Source organism: Sturnus vulgaris, chromosome 5, assembly GCF_052056855.1.
Source record: "Sturnus vulgaris isolate bStuVul1 chromosome 5, bStuVul1.hap1, whole genome shotgun sequence".
Classification (NCBI taxonomy): Eukaryota; Metazoa; Chordata; class Aves; order Passeriformes; family Sturnidae; genus Sturnus; species Sturnus vulgaris.
Genome location: NC_142247.1, coordinates 4,452,164 through 4,477,232, shown reverse-complemented (window position 1 = coordinate 4,477,232; position 25,069 = coordinate 4,452,164). Strand labels below are relative to the sequence as shown.

Here is a 25,069-nt window from a genome sequence, read left to right as displayed (position 1 = left end):
GCTTTTCCCCAGCCTTTCTTTACATTCTGAGTCCTGATTTCTTCTGGAAATAGCTCAATTGCTTTTACAGATTTGTTTTCACTGCAGGATCATTGCTAGCAACTTGATTTTCCAGTTTTTGTTTTGAACTGGAGAAATTAAAGTAAAAAGTATTAATACACTGCATTTCTGTGTTGGAGATGATTGATTTCATCAGAACTGTGTCTCCTAATTAAGTGAATCTCTAGGAGAAACTGACCACTACCATGAAATAATGGAACACAACTTGCTTTTAGTTTTAAGATTGCTAGACTGTGCTGGTCACAGAATTTCCTAGCAGTCTTGCTGTAGTGTGAAACTGGTCTTTATGTGAGACTCTGACTGAATAACATTGTCTGAACAAGAATCAAGTCCTTGCTCTACAGAGCATGCTAGGTCCTTTCTCTACGTGCAGACCAGCCTGTACTTTTTCAGAAGGTACAAACCACACTTCAAATTGTGTTACCCAAAGAGGTTGAGAGAAAACCCTGCTGGAAGGCACTTAAAAACTGTCAGAGGTTATTCACCTTGTGACATCTCTAATCTGCTGAAGTTAAGTGACAGAATAAGATCTTAGTCTTAGGTCATGCACATTGAAAAATATTTTTGGTATGAAAACTCTTCTGATACGGGGTTTCAAGGAGTGGCAAAGATAGAACAGTTAAGGTTAGATTGCACTCTACCTGCAAGGGGAAACAGGCTTATGTATGAACTCCTCAACCTCAATTTTTTGACAGAGCTTTTTTAAAGATTTCTCTGCTCTGTCTGTATCTGTCCACAGTTTTGAGGTAATGAGTAGTACCATCTGGATTCAGGTGATCAAACCCTGTCCTGCACCAGGGAGAGGATCTCTAAGAATTTATAATTTACTTGGTAACTCCACAGGTAAACTTGAAGCAGATTTAGAATGTAATTTGGAAGCCTTGAACAGAGTGCTTGGACTACTCTTACAAATGAGGGAATAATAATTGCAGAGCTTTTGCAGTTGTCCACAGCTCTGTACTTCATTGGTTATTAACATTTTGGATGTAGTGACCCACCTCCCCACCCAGTTACAATTAATCAAGGAAGAGGTTGTAAGTGTTTAAGAAGTTAAATAGATAAAGAATAATTCATGAGCCTTGAAATATTTGCAATTGAAATTTAGCAATCCAACTGTCTAATTACTGTAGAACGATTTTGTATGCAGAGGAGTTATCAGTTATGTACACCAAGCTTTCACATTTTTATTTTGTCATTATAGTCTGCTGGCTAGAAGAAAAGGGATAGGTTTTGTAAATGGGAATCATCCTTAGCTCATCTGAAATCCTGAAACACCTAGGTAGATTTTAAAATAGAAGTTTAAATTTATACATGTCTTTAATTGCTCTTTCTTTGCATCCAAACAGCAAATGGTATTGTTTAATCTACTATTTGTTAGCAGAATCTGTTTAACCTATTGCTGCTTTTTTCATTAGGTATTTGAAAAGATTTAAAGTGATGAAAATTAAAGTACTACGAAGCTGGTGCCGTCAGATACTGAAGGGCTTACAATTTCTACACACACGCACTCCTCCCATCATCCATAGAGACTTAAAATGTGACAACATCTTCATTACTGGCCCCACTGGATCAGTCAAGATTGGAGACCTTGGTCTGGCAACCCTGAAACGAGCTTCTTTTGCCAAAAGTGTGATAGGTAAGCCTCTCCTGTTTTGGAGGCTGCTGAGCCAGTCTTCCTCTTTGGAGGCTTGAGTGTTTTAAGAACTTTCCTAAAATAAAAACATGCTAAAAAGGTACATGGTCAAAGCCTGAAAATATGTAGGCTTTGTCTCTTGGTTGCAGAGGTCATTCTGTGTTCCTAATGCAAAGACATGTTGAAATTTTGGTTGTGCTTCTGATATTTATATATTAACATTAGCTATTTCAAAATATAGAGTTCTTGTCCTGCCCAACAATCTAGTGGAACATTGTTGATAAAACCACTCTTTGCTACATATAAATCTCACCATCGGTGTGGTGCTGCTTCAAGAAATGTACAAATACATTTTGGTGACCAAACAACATTTTGATACTTAGTGTAGCATTAGTTCATACAGCCAAATTTTTTTTTATTGTCACCAGGGGGTAATATTGAATCTCTTGTAGCTTGTAAGTAATCAGAAACTGAGGTATACCAAAGAAAGTCAATATTATAGATATGTTTTTAAATAATGACCCAGACTGTGGTATAATGCCTTACTCAGAGAGTCTGTAGAATGTGGATTTTTGTGAGTCAGGAGGGTGCATTGGGAAATACTGCTTTTTTCTGGCTTTGTCCCTGTGTATCCATTCATAACCTTTTTCAGAAATTGGTTTGGTGGAACCTAGTGTAATCTTTCTTGTGAATTCTTAAAAGAATTGGTTTTATCAGCTTTGTTTTTATAGTTGGGTGGATAGACTGCAGGGAATAAAGTTTCTTTCGCTCTCAGTATTTAGAGCTTGCTAAAATTCAACATTACTCAACAGTCCTGTGCCAGATTCCTAGCTGGGATCAATGGTGTATACCTGTAAATTTTCTTGCAAGCTGTCGCTGAAATATTTCCTGCTTCCTAACCAGGTCAAAGTATTAATAGGGAAGAAAAGAATGGTGTTAAAACCCATAATGTCTTAAGCATATTTGTCATATCTTCAAATTTATCGATGGAAAATTACCATCTGTTACATTATCTGTTAATGATTAGCCTTTGGAGAAATGACTGCAATTACTTTGTTTTTGGTTTAGCATGGTGGAAACACGCAATGGGCTGTAGAATGATCTGTAAATTGTCTGGAATCTGGTATCTGCAGGAAATAATTCTGTGCTTAAATTTACAAAAAGCAAACTTTCATCTCTGGCTTAAAGTAAATCTGATCATACAATGCAGACCCTTTGTTTGCAGAGGGGCTCTGTGATGCTTCACTGGACAATAATTTTCTGCACCCTATTTAAATGGGACTTGTTGAATCTCACGCTCTATGCCTGTAACTCAATCTCTCTGTATTTCTGAGTATTTTTGACTGTAGGATGTCCCTCACTAATGCCTGTATCTGCAGTAGGCCTATAAATATACTGCAGGTGGGAAGGTAAGTATGTGAAGAAAAGGGCTCTGGTGAGTGGCCTTTGCAGAAAATTACCTTTTATCCTCTTTTCACGGAGATTTATATTTGTAACAAGAGAGCTTTTCATTGCAAGGCCTTACCCGAACCATTCTACTTCAGCAAGTAGATGGAGAGCACCAGGTCAGAGACTAGCTGTGGGCTCTTACCAGTACTACTTCTTTTGCAGCAGAGGGCAGTCAGGTAATTTATTAAACAAGGTATAATGTGCCTCTTTTCTTACAGGGAGAAAAGGTAAGTGCCTTAACTCTCCTTAGTATTTGGTTTGCAGCCTATGGCTAGTCTACAGTTTTCCCCCTCTTCTTATCCCCTCCCCTCCCGTTTGATTTCAGGCTAATCCAGTCTGTCCTAGTATTTGTATCAACTAACATACCTAAACCAGGAATTGCATCAGATCTCACATGCCATTGCTATTCCATAAAGGCCTTGCAATGGAAGACTCACAAAGTACATTGGTGCAACAGAGTCACTAAGGGTTTCCTCCCTCTTCTTTTTGCCTCCACTTTCTCTTGTCTCACAGGTCTGCCCAGCCGCTTGCCCCTGCGGTGAGTAACGCCAGCAGCCTCTGCTCGCTTTGAGACATTTAGAGTCTGAATCGTTCTTTTAATTTAAGGTACCCCAGAGTTCATGGCCCCCGAGATGTATGAGGAGAAATATGATGAGTCCGTTGATGTATATGCTTTTGGGATGTGTATGCTAGAGATGGCCACGTCTGAATATCCTTATTCCGAGTGCCAAAATGCCGCGCAGATCTACCGCCGAGTGACCAGTGTAAGTCCCTCCTCACTACTGAGCCTAAAGACAAAGGAGTACAGCTGGGTAGCACCAGTGCTGTGCAAGCGTGTGTGAGGAAAAAAAAATGCTGAAAAGAGATTATTTTGGGATGAGCATAAAGTTACAGGGTGGTTGAACACGCTGAACGTCTGTCAGAAGCTTGTAAAATATGTGAATAGAAATAAAATTTTGCATGTGTTCATACTCTACTTTCAGTATATAAGTAGGTATTACATAGGGTTAAAAAAAAATGAAGAAACCAAGCCCCCAAACCAAACAACAAAATGCACTAGAATAATAACAGATTATTTTGTAAGCCACTTGGGGGGATGGTGGAAGTAGTTCTGTCTTGAAGAGAAGCTGGTAACCTTGTTCTTTACAATAAATCTGGATAACAGATTTGAGCACTGGCTTAGCTGCCTGCCAGTTACCTAGAGTGATTTTAATAATTTATTGAATTCTAAGTGGCCCTAAGCTCCTGTGTTTTGGGGGAAATTCTTATAATGATGAAGTGGAAACTCTTGATAAATAGCAGGAAGTTATTCCACCCTGGTAAGTACTGAGCAAGTGTAGGTAGTGGTGGAGGTGGAGGCATTGTGGGAGAGAACAAACAGGGCTGAGAAGGCAATCAGGAGATTAGAGCTGGCCCATGTGACCACACTGAGGGGAATAGGAAGCAGAACTGCAGTGCTAGAAATGTACAGTATGGTGTGGCTACATTTAATCTGTCATATCTGAGGTGGTGTTGTGAAGACTGTACCAGTGCAGTGAAACAAACATGTTCAACCTTGTGACCTAAGCATTCAGAAAGAATAGTGAGGTGGCTGCTTGGGGAAGTGAAAACTTGCATTGGATTTCTCAGAATACCTGTGCACATGTACAAAGAAGAAGAAAAAACCCTAGGCTTATTTCTTTGTCCGTTAACAGGAACTCATGTGTCTATTTTTTTTGGTACATGTTATCTCAGAGAAGCTGCAGATTTAATAAACAACTTGCCTAGCTTTGGAAAAATAAAACACTCTTATTCCTGATGCCTCACCGTGCAAAAGGCAGATATAATTCTTGACTTACTGTCGGAGAAGTCTTCATGTCAGAAGCAATGAATTCTGAAAAGAGGCTTGGTGAAATAAGACTATCCCTTTTTTTCAGAGAAATACTGGAGGGGCACAGAAGAAGGAAAGAAAAGGCCTAAGTGATCACTTCAGTTTTTTGCACAGATGTTAGAATAAGTTTTTATATACATACAGAGTTGGTTTTTTGGTTTGGATTTTTCTTGCGTGTTGGCAAACTTACCTGGAATTTTCTAAACAGAGTTTTAAGAACTAGGCTAAAGTCTAGTCCTTACTCTGTGTACAGCATAATCTGACCTGGAAGCAGTTGGGAGCAATGAAAGAAAGGTATATATCTTACTGGAACAGTCTTTTACTGTGCTTATGGACAGAGCCAAAGCCCCAAATTTTGGATGGACATTGCCTAATGTAACTGCCCTGCCTGTTCCTTAAGAAGTGCAAGGAACTGGGTTGTTGGTGAGAATGAGCTGTTGAGACAGTCTCAGGCTTGGAAATCCCCAGGTCTTACAAATTTGCCTTTTCCCTCATCTTTGAAGTACATAACTGGAAAGCTTTGTAAGGTCTTGTAGCAGAACAAGTTACCTAGAGACTTACCAGGGTTTCACTTACCATTTGTTTATTGTGTGTGGTGCTCCTTTCTCCCCACTGTTTTTGGCTGCTGGTGGAAATTTTAAGTGGATGAGGAACACTGGCAATTTTTTGGTCTGTCCAACACCACCTTCTATTCTACTCTGCTTTTTTGACACAAATCAAATCTATTGATTGATTTTTATTTTTTTTCCCCCCAATTATTCAATTTACTGCATGAGAGCTCTTAAGGTACACTTGGATATGAAATCCAGCAAATCTTGTTTTCTTTCAGAGGGAGCAAAAGACAGGAAGGTAAAGAAAATGAAATGCACATTTGTCTGCTTGGAAAGGCTGTGTGCCTTAGTATATTTGGGGTTGTTTATTTTAGTGTAGTTGCAAATCAGTTTGTTCAAAACTAACCAGAAACAAAATGTGAAGAATTTTCAAGGAAGGCTTCCAATGAAGGCAAGAAATGTTATCTGGAAATAAAGCACAATCCTATCTTAACTGATAATGGAGGATTTGGTGTTCTATAATGTGGAAAGAGACCTGTGTTATGAAAAAGAGAATGCCAGGAGTATTTTATTTCACTATCACCCCATGAAAGCTCTGTGAACCAATGTGTAAAAGAGCCAGGTAGTTCTAGACATAGAAGATTTTAGAGATTTTAGAAGTTTAGACCATGTGCAGTTGTGGGTGAGGGGTGAACCATTTGCCAAAATCAGTACTTGAAGGAATTTTGTGTGAACTGTCAATAACAGAGTAGAGCAGAAAACCCTCTCCTGCAAAGGTGACTGCAGCAGTCAGTACTTACCAACACTTCTCCTTCTCGTGTATGTTGGAAGGTGGGTGTGTTTTGTGGAAGATGTTTAGCATCTCCATTTCAGCCCCTTCATTGCTACCTCCCTGGACATGTTTAAGAGTGTTTTGAGGTAGCAGCTACAGTCCTGCTGTGCCTTAAATTGAAAGAATTATTTTATCTAGGTGAATACAGAGAGCACAAGGAAGGACAATAGCAATGGTCTGCTGTGAAAGTCATGAAAGGTCATACCATGTTGGAGCTTAAAAACCACTGAAACCCCAAAGGCAAAAAGATCCAAATATGCAGCCAGTCACTGCAGACCGTTTGTATTTAAATTAATTAACTTCCCTCATCCTCTTTGCAGGAACTCTTAGGCTTAGTAAAAAGCAAAGTTGCTCCGTTATCTTAAATCCTTGCTATTGCTTAGGACAGAATCTTGTAAAAGGTGTCTTAATGCCCAGGGTGCCCTCTCAGAACCTCTTGGTAATACCAGCTTATGTTCTTTTCTCACATTTTGGTTGTGCATTGGTCTCTTTTTTAGGGGGCCTTCAGCTGCATTGCATTTTGACCTGACCCCTTTTGTGATAAGGATGGCTCTGATACCCAGATACTGCAGCTTTGCAGTATTGCTCAGAGTACTCAGTCCTGTTCTACCTCTTTGGTTCAGGGTCTTTCCTCATGATTGGAAGCAGTTTTTTGTTGAATAATGCACCTTGGCAAGCACAGATGTAGAATTTGGATCTAAGGCTGAAGTTCCTCTCACAGATGAGACATTTTTTGGCCCAGGCAGTAATTGTTGCTTCACATCTTGGACAACAGCATTGCTGCATAAGCCTGCTGTTCCTAAGATGCTCGTTTATACTGTCTACACTGTCTCATTGGGAAGTTCCTGTAATTCCTTAAAACATTCCTGGGATAAAGTTCTTGAATTTTCTCTGGCCCAAGAAACACTAGTGCAATTAAGTTTTTATTCTGGATTACTTCATCTAAAATAATTCTTTTAAAGAGTAATCTGGGTATATACCTAACTTAAGAACCACAGCTGTGCAGAATTTGTAGGGCTCAAGGTGTTATGCCAAACTTTGTTTTACCATTCTGGTAAGGAAATCAGCAGCTTTACACAGAATATTGACCTCTGTTTGTACTTGCACCCTTTAGCATACTCAGTCCAGACCTTTTCACTAACAGTTTCTTTAGAAAGGAAAGACATCTGCATGGCTTGTCACTCAAGCATAAAGGAACCCAGCCTTGCTCTTTGTTTTCATTAAATCATGGTGTTGCAATTCTGTCTCCAAACCCTGTTTTCTTTATTGAAGCCATCCTCTGCTTCTTTGGAAATGGCTCCAAATCAATTAGTAGTCAGTACTTAAAGAAGTTGCAGCTCTTTAGATTTTTACCTTCCTGTGGGATGGGGAAATCTGAGTTATGTCTCCTCAGCTGGGACCGAGTGTGTCCAGTGAGCACTTACTGATGCTTACTTGGCCTCAGAAAAGAAATAATCTAAACCTGCAGTGAATTGATAACAAGCTGCACTATGGTTAAAGTACTGTTTCCCTCTCCCCTGGTTGATTTTTTTTCTCCTCTGCCCTCTCATGCAAGCACAGCTGTCTGGGTAGTATGCTGCAGGATTAGGGAAAGGATCCTTTTTTTGTTGGTTTGTTTGGTTTTTTACAAGTCTGCTCTGTATCCAAATAATGCAGAGTTACACTGCAAAATGAAATCAAGATACATAATTCTACCACATACTTGCTTGCATAAAAAACAACAAAAAAAGAGTAAGATCTTAGTAAAATTCAGGAGGGTTTCCTTGTCTGACTTTGTTCTCAGGAGACTGGTATGTTTTCCTTGACCTGTTCCATGCATATTGCAATTAAACAGTTTGTCACAGGAGATATTTAAAATGGGCTACACGTGCATTTAAATGGAAAAAGAGATATTTATAGAACAGACATCTTAAATATGATTTCTTAATTTAGTCTGTTTGGGAATCAGTGCAGTGAACACATAACTAACTCCAGTAACTTCAGCTGCTTTGCCTCAGCCTCTGGTAGGACCATGGAAACCTCAGCTGTTGCCCCAAAATCTAGATTTCTAATACTTGGATATCCCAAGGCTTAAATTTGCTAGGTGATTGACTAGCCCCAAGACTAGTAAAAAGACAATTACTATGTTTATTATGCAGATTTTTCTCCTTCTTGCATATCTACTGTTAACATAAAAATCCAAATATGTTAATTGCAAAAAAGTTAATAAAACCATCCTCAGTTTCAAATACATTAATCATCTGAGTATGAGCAGAAAACTCCCTTTTTCTTTCTTCCCTCCCATTATATAAACTTACCTTTTAAGTTTTCCTGATGGACTTGTGCTCTGTACTTGATTTTCTCCACGGTTATATTAACGAAGTGAAGTTTTGCATTTGTCCTTTCTTTCACCAGAAGTCCAGCCTCTTCTCTCTAAACAAATGTCTGTTGTGTGAGCTGGCCTTAGCATGAGAAGGGGGGGGAAAAAAAGGCATTTTGCATTTTGACTTTAAAAAAAACAGGTTGTCCTGTACTAAAATGTTCCACAGTGGGCATAACATTTTTCTGCTCAGTTCTCCAGAGCTTAAAAAAGGGCCTAAGGGAACAAGGCACATAATGAGTAACCTGACCAGGCAGCATCTAACTGGTTTAAAATTCCTTAATCTCCCTAACTGGTGGGAACTGGAACTCACTGGTCAGGGTGAAGGTCATTCTCTTTGCTGGAAACAAGGCAGTTACAAAGTACTGTAGTTTGATCAGTTGAGATAAAATGATTCTTTAGTGTCTTAAAAGTTAGGCATCATAACTGTCTAGACCAGTCAGCTGCTTCATTTTCACTAGAGATGCAGTAGGCAGAGTATTCCAGCTCTTACTTTCTTCTTCCTGAGGGATCTTAAGTAGCAAATAAAAAATGCTAAACCTTTAGACATATGCTAAATTTTACTTGCAGTGCTTAATGAGTGATGATTAATTTCCTGTTCTACTTCCTGGAAGCAATATCTAGCATTTTTTAGGCATGAATAAAACTGTTTTCTTTACCTTGAATGACTTGGTTTCTTGACCTGGTTTAAATAGATGCAGAGATACCTTTCCTATCAACCTTCTTAGTGATAAAAACATTGAAAAAAATCAGTGGAAAAGTAGGGGAGGAAACCCTCCAACAGAGAAAGTGATCTTTTGTGAAAGCAGGTATTGAAAGGCCACAACCCTTCAACCAAACACAGGAAACAGTTTAATTGTAAGAAAAGGTAAATTCTTGTATTTCTTCAAAGAGGAAACTTCAGTAAAGTGTGAAATGTAAAAAGAAAACTGTGAGTCATGTGCAATTCCCTTGCCTCATGCTGACTGAACTAAAGAATGCTTAAACTTCTAGCACTTGCTTCTTGTAGCTGTTCAACTCAGTCACAAGCATTTTGCTGTAACAGCTTTAAGAGTGCAGAATCTTCCTGTGTGGGGATTCAGTCATTGACTCATCAGTTCAGAAATATAGAGCCTTAAGAGTGGAAGGTGGGAATTCAAGAATTTGAAGCATTAATATCTTAAGCAGCCTTGCCTGTTAGTTTAGAAGTATTTTTTAACAAGTTACAATGATCCAGGTAAGGAAAAGCAGTGATCAGCTTGAGCCTGTAAGTTGATGAAGGGTCTGGAGCATCTCTCTTGGCAGGACAGGCTGAGGGAGCTGGGCCTGTTCAGCCTCGAGAAGGAGCCCTTACCAATGCCTGAGTATCTGAAGGAAGGGTGCCAGAGGATGGAGCCAGGTTTTTGGTGGTACAAGGAAATAGAACAAGAGGCAATGGGCAGAAACTGATGCACAGAAATTCCACCTGAACATGAGGAAAAATTTCTTACCTGTGCAGTGATCATGCACTGGAACACATTGTCCAGAGAGGCTGTGGAGTCTCCCTCACTGGGGATATTCCAGAACCCTCTGGATGCAATCCTGTGCCCTGTGCTCTGGGATGCCCTGCTGGAGCAGGGAGGTGGGAGCAGGTGACCACTGTGGTCCCTTCCAGCCTCACCCAGTCTGTGATTTTATGTGGTTTGCACAGCTAAGTCAGATGATGGCTGAGTTTGGAAGGGAAAAGGCTTATTCAACTGAATTATTTTCTAAAAGTAGCTCAGTGTTCAGCATCAAGACTTTAAGATTACAGCTAAAACTTTTTTTGTCAATATTGATGTGAAACCAACTTGGTTTGAAGTAAAGGGAGCTATTACTTTCTTACGTTGCTCACTCATGAGCCTGGGTTGTCTTCTGTCAGTTTTGAACAGGATATGATTTTAAGACAATCAGGAATTAAAAGGAGTGGGGGATTGTGAACATTGGTTGAGTTGCATAAAATCAAGTGTAATTTAAGTTCTAAAATGTAGTAGTAATGCAGAGTTTCTAAATGTACTTTTAGAAACCTAAGTAAGTTCACAGAATATGGGCTAAACAATGTATCTCTAAAAGTTTGAGAAGTTTTTAAAGTACCTTTGAGGATCAGGTCTCTTGAAATGATGATCCTAGTATTTAATATTCTGTTCTGTACTAATATCCATTTAGTTCTTACATTAACTGAGGTTAATTTAACAAGAGGTGGGAAGGTGGCTCTTAGGAGCAGTGAGGTGATAAGTGTTTTTAAAATGCCTGGCTCTGCATTGTGATGAGAACCATTATAATTCTGTGATTGGTGAATCACTGAAGCATTCCTGTGGGGAGACTGATGGTTCCATGTTATTTATCTTAGAGTGCCACTAGTTAAAAATACTGACACTAAGAATGCATAGGCTACTATTTCTTGTCCTGCCAGCTGTACTGCTATAGTTGCAAGGGGTAGGAATGGGATAGCTCCAGGAAAGTCTTCACTCCTATTAGAATAAGTCTGAAAATAAAAGGCATGGTGACTTTTGGTGCATTGTTGGAATTGTGCACTATTTTTGGTGTTTGCAACGTTACCTTAGGCCTTTTAAGTAGATAATCCTTTCTAAAGGCTAGTTCTGGTACCAAATGGGTTTTGTGGCCCATGTTGCATTATTTTTTAAAATTTAATTTGAACTCCAGTGGAACTAATCTGTGGCTTTTAAGTTACTGTACATGAACTTAAAAATGAGTGCAGAACAATGATTTTCTGCCAGAGTGGGAGTAGATTAAAGCAGAGAGTGCAAGTAATACAATTTTATTTTTCAAAAACATGTTTTCCATACTGAAAATAGAAGACAGACATGTCTAGTATTGTGTCAGTGTGGCATTTCTAAATATATATAACTGAAATGTGTGTCTAGGCATGTCTGGTTTTGGGGTTTTTTTTGAAAGCCATTTGCAAGCTGAAGTCCCAATGAAGCAAAGGGTCATTGAGCTAGCTCAAGGTGCTCACATTATAGAGGCAGCATCCCTGCATCTATGGGTGAGGTTAAAGAACTGTGCATGATAGAGACAACTGATCTTAACCTTTATGATTTTGTGCAAGAGTAGAACAGTTAATACTTGATCTACTTGTCCAATCAGACTTCACTGTTACAGAAGAACCCCTGTCCTCATACTGTGTGTTTCTAAACAAGGCTCTGTTCACTGTTCCATGCACCAAGATGCTAATTGTTTGCCAGCTGTGCACTAAGAAATAAAATTTCCTGTTCTGGGGCTTGATTAATTTCTTCTACACATTAGATTTGCTGCAATTACAGTAGCTGTTGTGATTAATTTTTTTTTAACCTGAATCAATATTCTTAGCTTGAAATTCTTTGGACTTCTGAAATAAATGATACTTTATTTACCTGGTGGTTCTGAAGAACAGTAGACTTCTCTGTCTTAAGTAAAAACTTTAAAATAATTTCTTTACTGGTCTGGATCACTTGTCAGTGGGGTAGCTCTGAGCCATAGTATATATTCTGCGGTAGTGCACAGCATTTCAGTATTATCACAAATACAGGGGGTTTTGACTTGAGTTACTGAGTTTTATTTGAGAGTGCTGGAGAGGAATACAGCCAGTGATTTCTAAGAAGAGTTATGACTAGTTCCTGTTCAAACTTAAATGTGTGGGAGCAAAGTAACAGAACTGTAGCATCCTATAGCAGTCTTGTAAGGCTTTGAATGGTGTAAAATCTCTGGCTTTAATAGATAAAAGTCCAGTATTGAGACCCTGAGAGATAACTTGGTTGAGTAGGCTGTCAGTATTCTCCAGCTCTTGGGCTTGTGGATCACCTGTAGGATATGTATGTCAAGGTGATAGGGAGCAATGATTGCTGGCCAAATGAGGAGTCAGTTTTGTTCTGTTCACCAAAACTTCTCTCCTACAGATTTAACTGTAGGAAGAAGCAATTAGTTTGAGGCTATCAGTCAAGAGGAAGGTATATCTTGTGTGTATAACAACTTTAATTCTATACATCTGGCAATTTGTTGTTTTGATTGACCTCTAATTTTTTTATTAATGACTCAATCTATTTGAGGTTAGGTGGTAAATTGAGGAGGAAGAATTTCTAAATTGTGATCAGTGAGGTTGCAGCCTGCAGGCTTTTAGAAATTCTAAAGCATTGCCATTGTCTTCACAGTGTGATTCTGAGCTCTGAGCACACATGCTTACCTGTTGGTTTGGAGAAAGTTAAGGGTCGTGTGATTTAAATAACTTACACACTGTGCATGGCAGAGGGTGAAGGCCAGTTGGTTCAAGTGTTTCAGTGAAGTTTTGGTGTGGAAGATGGTAGATCTGTCAAGTTCACAATGTGCAGTCGTTGCTTTTGATCAGCAGGGAAAGCAGTGAGGCCTGGCCTGGCCAGTGCCTCATCAGCTGCCTCTGCCTCACTCGAGCTTTCATCTGCTTCCACTGCTTGTATTGCAGTAAAGCTGTTTGCTCTGCTGGGATACTGATCTGGTACAGAGCTTATGCTGCAGGATTTACCAATTTAATTCTTGGCAGAATTATCAATTGTTCAGAATGAATTGCTATGAAAATACTGACATCAGTGAAGCTCAGTTTTTACTTCTGTTTAGTATAATGTGTTTCTATTTTTTTAAAGAAACTACTCTAGTTTGCTTTTTAACCAGAACAATAAAGTCAGTCCTCTGTAGGCAAACCATATGTCTCTTAACTGAGCAAATCTTAAGCTGAAGTCTTTCTTATTATAGTGTGTATTCAGTTGAACTGGGATGAGAATTATCAAAGCAGTTTCAGGAGTATCCTGTGTGAAATAAAGAAAAAAATCTGAAAGATTGTTCTTAGAACAGGCAGCAAGATTAAGCTGAAAAAGTAGAGGTGGTGAAATGGTTAAACACGCAGGTTTTGAGGGCTGGGTAAGTAACTAATTGCAGGTAGTGAAATTTAGGAGATCATGGGATAAACCAGTTCAAATGCTATATATACCATTGCCTGAAGGCTTCTTTGGGATTGAGGGAAAGAGGTTGGATCTTTTTTTCCACTGCAATCATATGTTCTCTTTAAATTCTTGAATTAATGGTTTGTGGCAGCCTGGGACTGGCTCAAACTGGAATGGTAACAACTTAGCAGAAAGGAAATATAGACACTTTAATTACTTTGTTTGTGTGATTTGACTTTGCTGCTGGTGCTATTAGCTTCTGGACTGCAATGTTAGAACATTTTGTTTGAGAAGTTTAATCAGTTACTGTAGAATTCTTTTCTGGCTCTTAGAGTTATGGCATCTTTGAAAAGAGTCAATCAAGAGTTGTGGTTAGACTGGGACAGATAGACTCAACTTGTAGAAAGCTGAAATGTTGAATGTTCTTTGCAGGTCATGCTATGTACCCCAGAAAAGTGTAGCTTTAATTAAGTGTGTGGAATGTTGCTTTTGCAACACTGATGATGTATACTCTAAAAACACTACTGGTATAACTGTGGTATGCTTGAGGAACTGAGTATGTTATTTTGGGGTGAAAAGTGATCTTGATAATTTTAAATTGAATTTTATCACAGTTCATTACCACTAGTTTGACAAAATTAATTTGCTAACTTCATCTTTAAAACAGTGTATGTGATCTTTCTTAGCATTGCTCCTTATGTCCTTACAATAAAAAGCCCTAAACCTTGAAGCTATGGCCAACTGATTTGATTAATAAATGGGTTTTACAATGGTTGCTTGGAACTAGATATCAGAAGAAAAAACAATCAAACTTCAGGTTGAGGTCTGAAGCCTAGTGAGAGGTACTAAAAAATATAACTGGATTGCTTGTGAGCATGTGGTGTAAACCAAGCAACAATGCAGCTTTCTAACATTGCCCAGCAGTTCAAAACTCGCCTTCAAATCTCTGTGCCCTCACATTAAAGAAAAAGGAAATTAGACGGTGTTGCCACTAGTTGCATGACACTACCTTAGTGCTGACCTGTGTTTATGTAGAGTGAGTGGCAGTGAGCTGTGTGGGCACTGCTGCAGCAGGTGCCTCCATTCCCCTGCACAGCACTGAGCTGCTCGTCCTGCTCCAACAGGTGCTCCTGCAGAAGCAGGAGGAGCTGTGTGATGATCACTCCTGCAGAAAACCTGGGTGGAGATAGGCAGGGCAGCCGGGTGGGAGGGCGGGGACATGCGGAGGAAGTAAAGGATCCCTTTGCTGTCTCCTCTTCCTCCTCCTGGGAGGCTGGGCAGGCAGAGCGGGACGCGCTTACCTCTTGCTTCTACTGATTCTTTCTATTCAGTATCAGAGTGACAAAAGCAGATATTGAGCTCGAATCTCTGCAGCCTCATGTACTGGACTTGGAAAATAACAAGGAATGTCAAAGAGAAAACAATGCTCCCTTCTAGCCTTGATGTCTGCTTTCCTTCTGCTGTGCGTTAAATCCACAGCCCAGTGGAGTCCCGTCGGAAAATAGCTCCTTGCTAACTCTGTGCTGTGTGTGCCTCTCTTTTCCCGATGGATTTCACAAAAAGAGAAATCTGTCCCATATTTGTAATTGTTAAGTCCCACTGTTGCTGCTCTCACAAGGATTGTGCTAAAGAGGTAAGAATTTCAGCTTTGTCAAGTGCGTGTAGCCACAGGAGAGTATTTTGGAGGTGAATTAGAGTTCTCTACAAATCTTTTTAGCTGCTTTGCATAGCTTGGTTCTTTAGCTTTTAAACTTCAATTTACTTTTTCCCCTATTTTTTTTTTTTAGTGTAAATTAAAATCCCGACCATCAAAATTGATTCTGCTATTTTCCACCTATGGTTTTAGTCAAAATCTAAGTATTTTTTCTTAAATTTAGAGTGTCTGAGGGTATGTAACACTTCATCTGCCTTCATTTTGATTTGTTGTAGAAGTTATATAGCATTGATTGTACCTTCTCTAATGAAGTAAATTATATTTTCAGTATCTCTTGCATTAGAACAAAGATGTTAAACTACTGACTCTGTAATCTGGTGATCTAACTAACACAAAATTTTACATGTTTCTAGACAAAAGTTATTAAGAGTTCTGGATAGCTTATACTTTGGGGTTTAAAAGTTTGCTGGAAATTCAGTGTTTTGAGAATACCTGACGTCTTTAGTTGATCAAATAACCCTATGTGTTGAATTTTGGAACATGTTTTTTCACCTGATTAAAATCTGATAAAATCACAAACTTTATCACAACTAAGATAAGTAAAATATGAAATCTTTCTTATGCTTAAAATGCAAACTGTGAGTTTTTAGTTTTGTATCTGTGGCTACCTACATAAATATCCATATTTTAGAGGTATTCTGAAAATCTAAGTGTTCAGTGATTTTTATTTTAAGTTGGTGTTCCTTTCAAAATAAGCAGTTCTGCCCTGACTGTCCTTCTGTAAACCTGAGAGCTTGAGCAGCAGTGTAAGGAACTTGAGCTCACTGGAAACTGCTGCAGCCTTTTTTGGTTGGATTTGTTTCAAGTCTGATACATGCTGTGATTTGGTTCATTTGCAACTGTATAAATGTGTTTGCTAGCAAAAGAAAGGAAATTACACGGGTGTGGGAATGGGAAATGGAGAAAAAGAGGCTGTTGATTTCAGCAGCACTGCCAGTTTGTGTGATTTTAGAACAGTAGCTTGAGAAAATGTTGATTTTTCACGTGTGCCTGTTACACCTGTCTACACTTTTTTTTTTTTCCTTTGTGAGAACTCTTCCTGCTGTTTCTTTAGCAAACTTGGAAATAATGCTAGTGGGATTTGACTGTTGGGTTCTTAATGAACTGCCACTAGGAAACAGTACTACTAGACTGGGATTTGAGTTATCCTGTGGTTCTTCTAAGGAGTTTGAGGACCAGGAGCAGCACATAGGAATGTGACTATTTTAAGTGTGGTGAAACCAGAAAACACTGTCTGGCTTAACATTTCCTTGAGTGCCTTAGAGTTCAGATACTGCTGAAGGTATGCTTGGCTGCCCAGCTCATGCACTCCTAAGAACACGTCAAGGTTATGTGAACTTCAGGGCCTGGCCTCCCTTGGGATTTTGTGTGATAACAGATTAAGGTGTACAGGCAGCTCTGGGTAGAAAAGATTTCCCTGATTTATTGATTTTTAATCTTTTATACTACCCCCATCTTGTTGGATAAAATCGTTCGATGCTTCTTTAGTGCTTGCAGGAGGGAACAGAAGGGTTGGAAAAGCTGATGAAGTTGAGTCTCTGGGGAGTGCTTGTCCAGAGCTGGAGAGGAGGCTTAGGCAGCCCTTCTCATGGACTGTGGAGCAAAGTGAGAAATAGGGAGCTGCTTGAACACGGAATCCTATGTCTGTTTTAGGCCCTAGTGTGACGTTTTTCCAGATTTTCTGGGGAGCAGTTGGAACATGGAAGCTCTGCTGGAGGAGCCTGGCAGGAGCTTCACTTTTTAACTAAACTCTTGGTTTGGAATTCCCAAAATGGGGTATTGTAAAATGGTCCTCATGGAAGGGCCTGAAGATTCTGGACAAGTGTATAATTTCTTTCAGCAGTAAGAAATGCAGGGTAGCAGACTGAATTACTGATTTTAAAATCTATGCTTAGCTTTAACGTTTCAGGCTCTGTGCAAGAGCAGAGCATGTGGTACAATAATTAACAACAAAATTCATATCTTGGCTTCATTATGCTGATTTTTTTTTTTTTGTACCAGTTGTCTTCTTCATATTAGCTTTTAGTTTTCTGAAATGAGGTCACAGATTTGACATCATCCTTCTGCTGCCACAATGTAAATGAATGTCAGTGCATGCTGCTATGCCTGAGGCTTGAGCTATTTAGGAGACTTACATGTGTTAAACTTGGGCAAATTTAGATGGGAATATATGCAATAAGGAGTTGAATAATTATTGCATAGGTTATATATGTTATACAGGAGAGCATTTAGTTATATATAGAAATATCTGTACTTAATATATTAACTTGAACTTCTTGGGACCATTTTAAATGTCATAATGAAAGGTGGGCATCTTTGACAAGTCTATATGAGCAGAGTTTTATAAATCCCTTGAGAGTGGAGAGCTCTGTGTCCTTGGAAGCTGGAGGTTTCTGATAAGGCCTCGTTATAGTCTGAAACTTACCCATCCAAACGTGGGTCTGATCTTTTACCTGGGCCATTGATTTTCTTAGGGCTTAATAGTCAGCAAAGCTTCTGAAAGCATTCAGCTAATGTTCACTGGCAGCCTGTGTTTCAGTGCTTACTCTAGTCACAGTACAGTCTGCAGTTCAGTGAATTTCAATTGCTAATTTCACAAGGGCAAATTTTAGACCAAAGAAATAGATAACCTCTCTGTTATAAGAGCATAATGGTTTTTATCAAATAAATTGTTTCCTTTCTGCAATGTGGGCTTTTTTTTCCCTTTAAGAACTCTGAGTAGAGGGTCAGTAGTTGCAAAGACTAGGGTTTAGATTCAAACTTTTCTATTTCAAGGCCTGTTTCCTTCTCACAGTAGAGGAATGGGGAAGGATCATGTCTTGATGTCACGAGTATTTAGTAGGATATTGGGAGAATTACTCTTTGTTTAGGGCACGAATCACAATGCTTGTACTGCTATTTCATTTATTTCTGTACTTCAGAGCTGTGGTTTTCACTTCGTGTTTAGTTGTCATTCAGCAGTGACACAGGGTCAGATGTATCAGGTGTATAATTTCAGGATTGTTCAGCTTGAAAACACAAGCTCTGTTCAAACATTTGAACAGCATGCCTTCATCCTCTCTCACTTTGCTGTCTAAAATACAGAGTTTAAAACTAAAGACTGAATCAAGTAAACCTGGGTGCCAGATTTTTTTGTTGTGGACAATTAGCCCCAAAATACCATTTTTGGCCGTGATTAAGTGATGAAGCCTGGCTCTCTGCCTGAAATGTTTTTTCAGAATTCCCAGATGGTCACATCTCATGGCATGTTTGTTTTACTGCTTTGGGTGGTTGATCTTATTTAGAATTTGTTTTGCTTTCCCCCTGTGGCTTTAGCATGCATTGGAAAAAGGGTTGCTGTGTATTGTGGAAGGGCTTTTGTACAGGCCTGTATTGCTAAGCTCATTTATCTGAACTCACAGCAGCCATGATGCAGGATATGGTTTAGGTATAGCAGGCCTTTGGGGGAGAGCTAAGATACTGGAAGGTTTTTGGTTGTTTAGTTTTTGGGTTAAGATTGGACAGTCAGATCATCCTGGGCTAAGGTTTTTCCTGTAAAAAAATTACTTCATATAATGGCAGGTTGGAAACATTTTGGGAAGCAACTGAATGCTTTGAAGACTGTTAAATTAATCCTGTGGTTTCTTGCATTAGTGTTACATAGGAACCATTTCTTTCCTTTCTCAGTCCAGTCTGTGTACTTTCCTCTAACCAGCACAACTTCTATGGAAACTAAACACTTCTCCCATCATAAATTGAAGACCCAAGTGCCAGTGCCTTCTGTTACAGAAATGTAGCTGGGAAATGAGAAGGGGTGTGTGTGGAACGTTTGTAAAAGTCCCCAACAAACAAATGAGCAGTAGTCCTGGGGTCAGACTTTGCCTTAATTTGCACTAGTTATTTAGGTCAGTTGTCTAGAGAGTGAAAATAGGTGGCATGTCAACACAATTAAAACTTGAATCAAACGGGCCTTGCAGTTTCTTAGTTTTGCTTGTGTGTTTCAGGGTGTCAAGCCAGCCAGCTTTGATAAAGTAGCAATCCCTGAAGTGAAGGAGATTATTGAGGGATGCATTCGGCAGAACAAGGGCGAAAGGTGAGTACTTGCTTTGCAGATACAGGTATTAGCTGCTCTGAGTCCTTTATGTGTGACCATATCAAATCCAGTTTGTTCCAGGAGTCTCCTTTGTTCTGGTGAAAGTTGGAAAGCAAGTATTACTTCTGCAGCTTCTGTTCTTTAGGAGATTGCTATTCAGTGATTGTCAGCAAAAATAATCCTTCCAGGTTTCCAGGTGTTTGGAGTGGTTGGTTGGTTGTTCTGTAATTCTTTGGGATTTTTTTATCCCTTTGATTCTGTTGGTATGATTTATTATTTTGAGGACTCTTTAATAAGTTTTAAATTCTTGCTGCTCATTTTATCTCCTTTTTCTGCAAGATGGCTTCTACTTCAAGTGGTTAACTTATACCATCACAGGAAATCTGTGACTGGCTTATTTGTGGGATTTGTTTTGTTTTCGGCTTTTACATGGTTGTTGCTTACTGAATTTCTGATTTCAGACCTTTGTCCACCCTCTAGCTGCCCTCTGTTCTGTTCAGAACAAGATTTGTTCATGTATGTTTATTTATCCCCTTTTACTAACTCTCGAAGTTTCATGTCTGATGGTGTTTCTGTGTATTTTTAGGTTCAATTCTTTTTTTTGCTTTTAAACAGTTTAGTATTTTTTTTCCTCATTTGAAGTTAATTTTGTTGCTGCACATCACTTCTTTCCATTTAGTTTAAACTGTTAACTATGATTGTTAATGATGTGCTTGTAAATCTCTTTTGTACCTTCAGGACAAAGCTTCTGATTATGCCAAACATGAGGTGGTTCAAAATGGCGTAAAACTTATAGAATAAATGAGGGGAGCATTGGGCAAGGTTATTCCTTAATATTTGATGAAATCCTGATAACTGAATGTGCTTTCCACATTCTTTCCCAATATCTAGATATGCTATTAAGGACCTTTTGAATCATGCTTTCTTCCAAGAAGAGACTGGAGTACGGGTAGAACTTGCAGAGGAAGATGATGGAGAAAAAATTGCCATTAAACTCTGGCTGCGAATTGAAGACATCAAAAAACTCAAGGGCAAATACAAAGATAATGAGGCAATAGAGTTTTCATTTGATTTGGAAAGAGATGTCCCAGAGGATGTAGCACAGGAAATGGTAAGTGCTGGTGGTCTGACAAAGCTGTGGAAGTAGTGCTGTTGTGTGACAGTGAAATGTCCGTCAGCCTCTGCTTTTGCTATTACTGTCTAGAAGTAAACGGGTTCAGAAGTGTGTAGATGAGAAGGTAGTGCCAGAAAGTGGTAGCTTTGTCATAGCACTCGGCCAGGGGCTGTCTGTGGCAGTGTGAATTCTGTGAATGTATCCTCCTTCAGGTGGAGTCTGGCTATGTCTGTGAAGGGGATCACAAGACAATGGCGAAGGCTATCAAGGACAGGGTATCTTTGATTAAGCGCAAGCGAGAGCAGCGCCAGTCGGTGCAAGAAGAACAGGAGAATATACTTCAGGAAGAAGGTAGTCAGAAGCAGCAGCTGGAGCAACAGCAGCCATCAAGTGCTTCCCATGCAGGGTCAAAGCATCCCCAGTCTGTCACTGGTACTGCTCCTGTCCCCACTGCTTCAGCGTCGGTTTCTACGCAAGTGGAGCCTGAAGAGCCGGAAGCTGATCAACACCAACAGCTGCAGTTCCAGCAACCCAGTATATCTGTTCTTTGTAAGTGCCTCAGTTGGTTTCTTTAGGAACTCTTGCACTTACACAGCTCCTCCCATTAGTCTTACACTTTTGGTGGGTACAGCAGTAAATCCCTTAAGATGATGCTGTCTGCCATTGCTGCTGCTGAAGAACAATAGGCCACTAGAAGGCAGAGCAACCTAAGATGCTTTCCTGTGGTTCAGCTGAGCCAAGGCTTGGCACGATTCACAGCCCAGTGTCTTAGCACAAAACGGTTTCTCTTTGTTTCAAGGCAATATACCACATGAACTGGGGCACCTAGAGCATGAACACGTGCCCTTGGTTTTGCTGCCCTCCTACAGGGACATTATATTCTGGCCTATTCTATACAGGATATATTCTATATCCTATATACTATATTCTGGTATATAGACGGCTGTATGCTCCTGCACCAGTGCAGATCAGGCTATTAAAACCACTTATTTGAATCCTTGTTAACTTACTTTTAAAGTGGAAATGAGATTAATCTGCAAGTAGTTCAGTTCATAACTTCCTTTCTGAAAGGTCTTAATTTTCTGTTTTACATACTGTACATGCAAAGATGAATTAATAATCCTGTCTTTTCCTCTTCTTCCATGCCAGCATTTGAATCAGTATTTGAATAATGGTGGAAGATGACAACTTCCATATTAGAATGATAAAGTTAAAAAGCAAATTACTGTCTGCTCTTTAGATAATAGGGATTTTAAATTGACTATTGTGCCTAGTTCGCTTACTGTGCTTACACGGTACATCTGCCAGCCAGCACAACACACCTACTTTAAATGTCTGTGTAAAATAAAAATAATGATTAATAAACCTTGAAAGATCATTCATAACAATATGGAATTTAGGTTTCTAATTCTAATCTAGTCTTTTGTAGGAAATGTAGCTTATTCTTAAATATCTTCCCAAAGAACTCCTGAAATGAGTAATTTTTTCAGGGTTTTAGGGGAAGGCATAATGAAGGAAAAAACGATTTTAAAATCGGCTTAAATATTACAAGAGGCAAAATGCTAATAAAGGTCCACGTGACATGGCGCAAAAATCAATTTAATATTTGATCAATTATAGGATCTTTGAAATTTTTAATCCAGACCACAGTTCTTGAAATGCAGCTTTTTATCTTTAACTTTTGCAGCTGATGGAACAGTTGACAGTGGCCAGGGGTCATCTGTGTACACTGAATCTGTGAGCAGTCAGCAGGCTGTGTCCTATGGCTCCCAGCACGACCAGTCAGTCTCAAGCACTGGAGTCCAGGGATACCCAGCTTCAGTTGGCCAAGTGCAGTCCCAGCAGCATGGAGGATATCAGCCACCTGCAGCGGTAAGCCAGACCTTACAGCACTGCAAATGCATGGAATTACTTGATTTTCTCTGTCTGTTGGAAGGTGAGAAGAAAGTCTGCCAGGCCATCTTCCACATATGTTTTGTTTTGCATAGGATACAAATTCCGCGTGGGAGGAGTTTAGGGGCTTTTTTTTTTTTTTTTTTTTTTTTTTTTGCAAGATGACTGATTTTAGAGGGGGAGGGAAAAGTGCAAGAGCATCTTTGTCTTTAAAGCTTTTATTTGATCTTGGCTGCAGTGAAGCAGAATGATGGATTAGTTATTTTTGTGAATAGAAGTCACATCCTCAGAACAAGACTACCTCATGAAAATTAGTTTTTAATCTTGCTTGGGAAGGTGGTGTGTGTATGAGTGTATGAAGTTACCAGGCATGAAGCTGCTGATTTAGTTTGTAGAAAGGGATTAGAGTAATTGAAGCCACTGTATGAAATTGCTATGTGTGTTCTGTGAGACTTTGATTACAGATTTTGCAGGTAAGACTTTTTTTAACTGTTCCAGAATATTGCATGTGAGAAATCCAGACTGAAAAGACCCCACATCCTTGTTCCCAGTTTTATTTCTAGCTTGTGTTGATTTGCTCATCATGCGTATTCCTTTTCCCTGGAAAGTCTGCACTGGGCACAAATACTTTTCCTACTATGTTCATTTGTGTTGCCCTTTTATTTTGGTATGTTTTTTCCTTGGTATGTTTTTAGATCTGAGTAAGAGAGTCTGCAGAAATCTATTCTAACTCTGGAGTAGAACCTCTGTTACTTTTATATTGTCTTCAGTGGTTCCCTTGTCGCTTGTTTTTTTACACAAATAAAAATCCAAGACTGAGGCAGACATTATGGTATAATGTAGTAATACCATCAAGGAGACACTTCAGATTGAGGGTGCTCACTTCTGCTGGTACCTGTGCTTGTAGGCTTTATTACAGAATCATTGGTGTAACTAGGATTTTGGCAAACAGGCTGCGATCACCCACAATCAAAGCATCTCCCTCTTTTTCAATGACACTTAACCTGAGGTATGTGGTACTGTTAGTCCTTGGTGATGAGTGCTTAATCCCTCTAAACAAGCTGCTCTTCTGGATAAGCCATACTTCGGTGTGTGGGCACATACTGGACCAGAAGCCATGTCACTCTCTTGGGATGGCTGGCTTCCAGGCTGAAAGACCAGAATCTTTAGGGAGGAGGAGGAGGGAGAACAAGCATATGATAGTGGTGTAGCTAAGCTGCTTAGTTTGCTGCAAAAATGTGCTCATGCTGTATGATGACAACAGTGGTACCAGGAGGCTGACAGACTACAGGGACTACTAATCCTTTATTGGGAAGGGGCTGACAGGTCGAAATTATATTGACAACTGAAGAAATGGCCTTAAAAAGACTCACAGAATGCAGTTTGATCAGGACAAGAACAAGGTTCGTGCTAAAACTGGAATAATCAGTTACACAAGTACATAATGAGTAAGCACTGGCTAGGCAGCCATTTTACAAAATAAATTTTTAAAAAGTCAGGGACTATATTGGACCACAAGCTGGACATGGTCAAAAACATCATGCTTTTGAAAAAAGGCAAACATCCCATTCTATGAAATAGTAGTTCTGCTCTTGGCTATTGGTAAGTCTATCCTAGACACCTTGGTTGAATGAATTGGGGGGTGGCTTGGGAGAAAATCCAGAGGAGAGTGTTAAAAAAGCCCTAGGAGAAATACAAAAAATGTGGTTTATGTGGGAGGACTGAAATAATTGAGTCTATACAAGATAAGCTTGAGGAGAGAGAAAGCTGTAAAAAGCTGCTATGAAGTAAGAGGAGGCTAATCAGATCACAACATTGTTGTTAGAATAAGGAGTGATAAGCCTAAATTGCTTGGAATTATTGTTTGAGAAGGGGTTTTTTTAATACTCATCAAAGATAGATAAGTATTGTAGTCTCCATCAGTGGAGATGTTTCTGAACTAAATTAGAGTCTGGAATGATGTATAACTACTCCTGCCTTGGAATAGATGAAGATGTATTTAGTTAACCATTTCAGTTCTTTTCTACCTCTCTCCCAAATTCTTAATCAGTCTAGGAAGATTTCTCACAACAGAAATCTTCAAATCAGATCTCCCCTGAATATCTTGCTGTTTTCTCTCTGGAGGTCTGTATTTGGTTTTAATTAGCTACTTCCATGAGAAGTGTATACTGCCTCTTTAAAAACATTAAGTTTCCATTCACTTAAAAAACCCACAGCAAAGCACAATACAACACCAAAAAAATAAAAACAGTAACAAAACCCCTCAAACAAAAAAATGCAAATCCTACCTCAAAACTTTATTCTGTTTCTTCAGTCTATTTGATTGGATTTTGACCTGTGGCCTTCTGGATTGTGGCACGATTACAAAATCCAGATGCTTTTACTGGCCTAGCATCTGGAAGATGCTTGTCTAAGACTAATTTTCCAGAATTTTCCACAGATTAAACTGAGTTTTTTTTCCACAACTCATGTTACAGAGGGTGTAAGGTTTAAATTTTTAGGGTAGTGTTTCAGTTAATAAAGAGCCAGCTGCATACATTTAGTTCTCATAATTCAGGCAGAGAGAGTGCCCCAGTAGAGGAACTAGGTGATACCTGTAAACACACATTCACTCT

The 25,069-nt window shown here is 39.3% G+C and overlaps 1 protein-coding gene across 18 annotated transcripts in view; it reads left to right on the top strand.

The window, feature by feature from the left end:
- The window catches only part of WNK1 (WNK lysine deficient protein kinase 1), a 96,966-nt gene that overhangs the window by 33,703 nt on the left and 38,194 nt on the right, over positions 1–25,069 (top strand). For all 18 annotated transcript variants that reach the window (XR_015803636.1, XR_015803635.1, XR_015803634.1 and 15 more), the window contains exons 3-8: positions 1,476–1,696; positions 3,749–3,906; positions 19,359–19,447; positions 20,339–20,558; positions 20,774–21,110; positions 22,249–22,433. Coding sequence is in view for 15 of the 18 variants with exons in the window: in XM_014869992.2 (XP_014725478.2) it covers positions 1,476–1,696; positions 3,749–3,906; positions 19,359–19,447; positions 20,339–20,558; positions 20,774–21,110; positions 22,249–22,433 (1,210 nt within the window). In the remaining 3 variants the exon portion in view is untranslated. The remainder of the gene's footprint in view (positions 1–1,475; positions 1,697–3,748; positions 3,907–19,358; positions 19,448–20,338; positions 20,559–20,773; positions 21,111–22,248; positions 22,434–25,069) is intronic.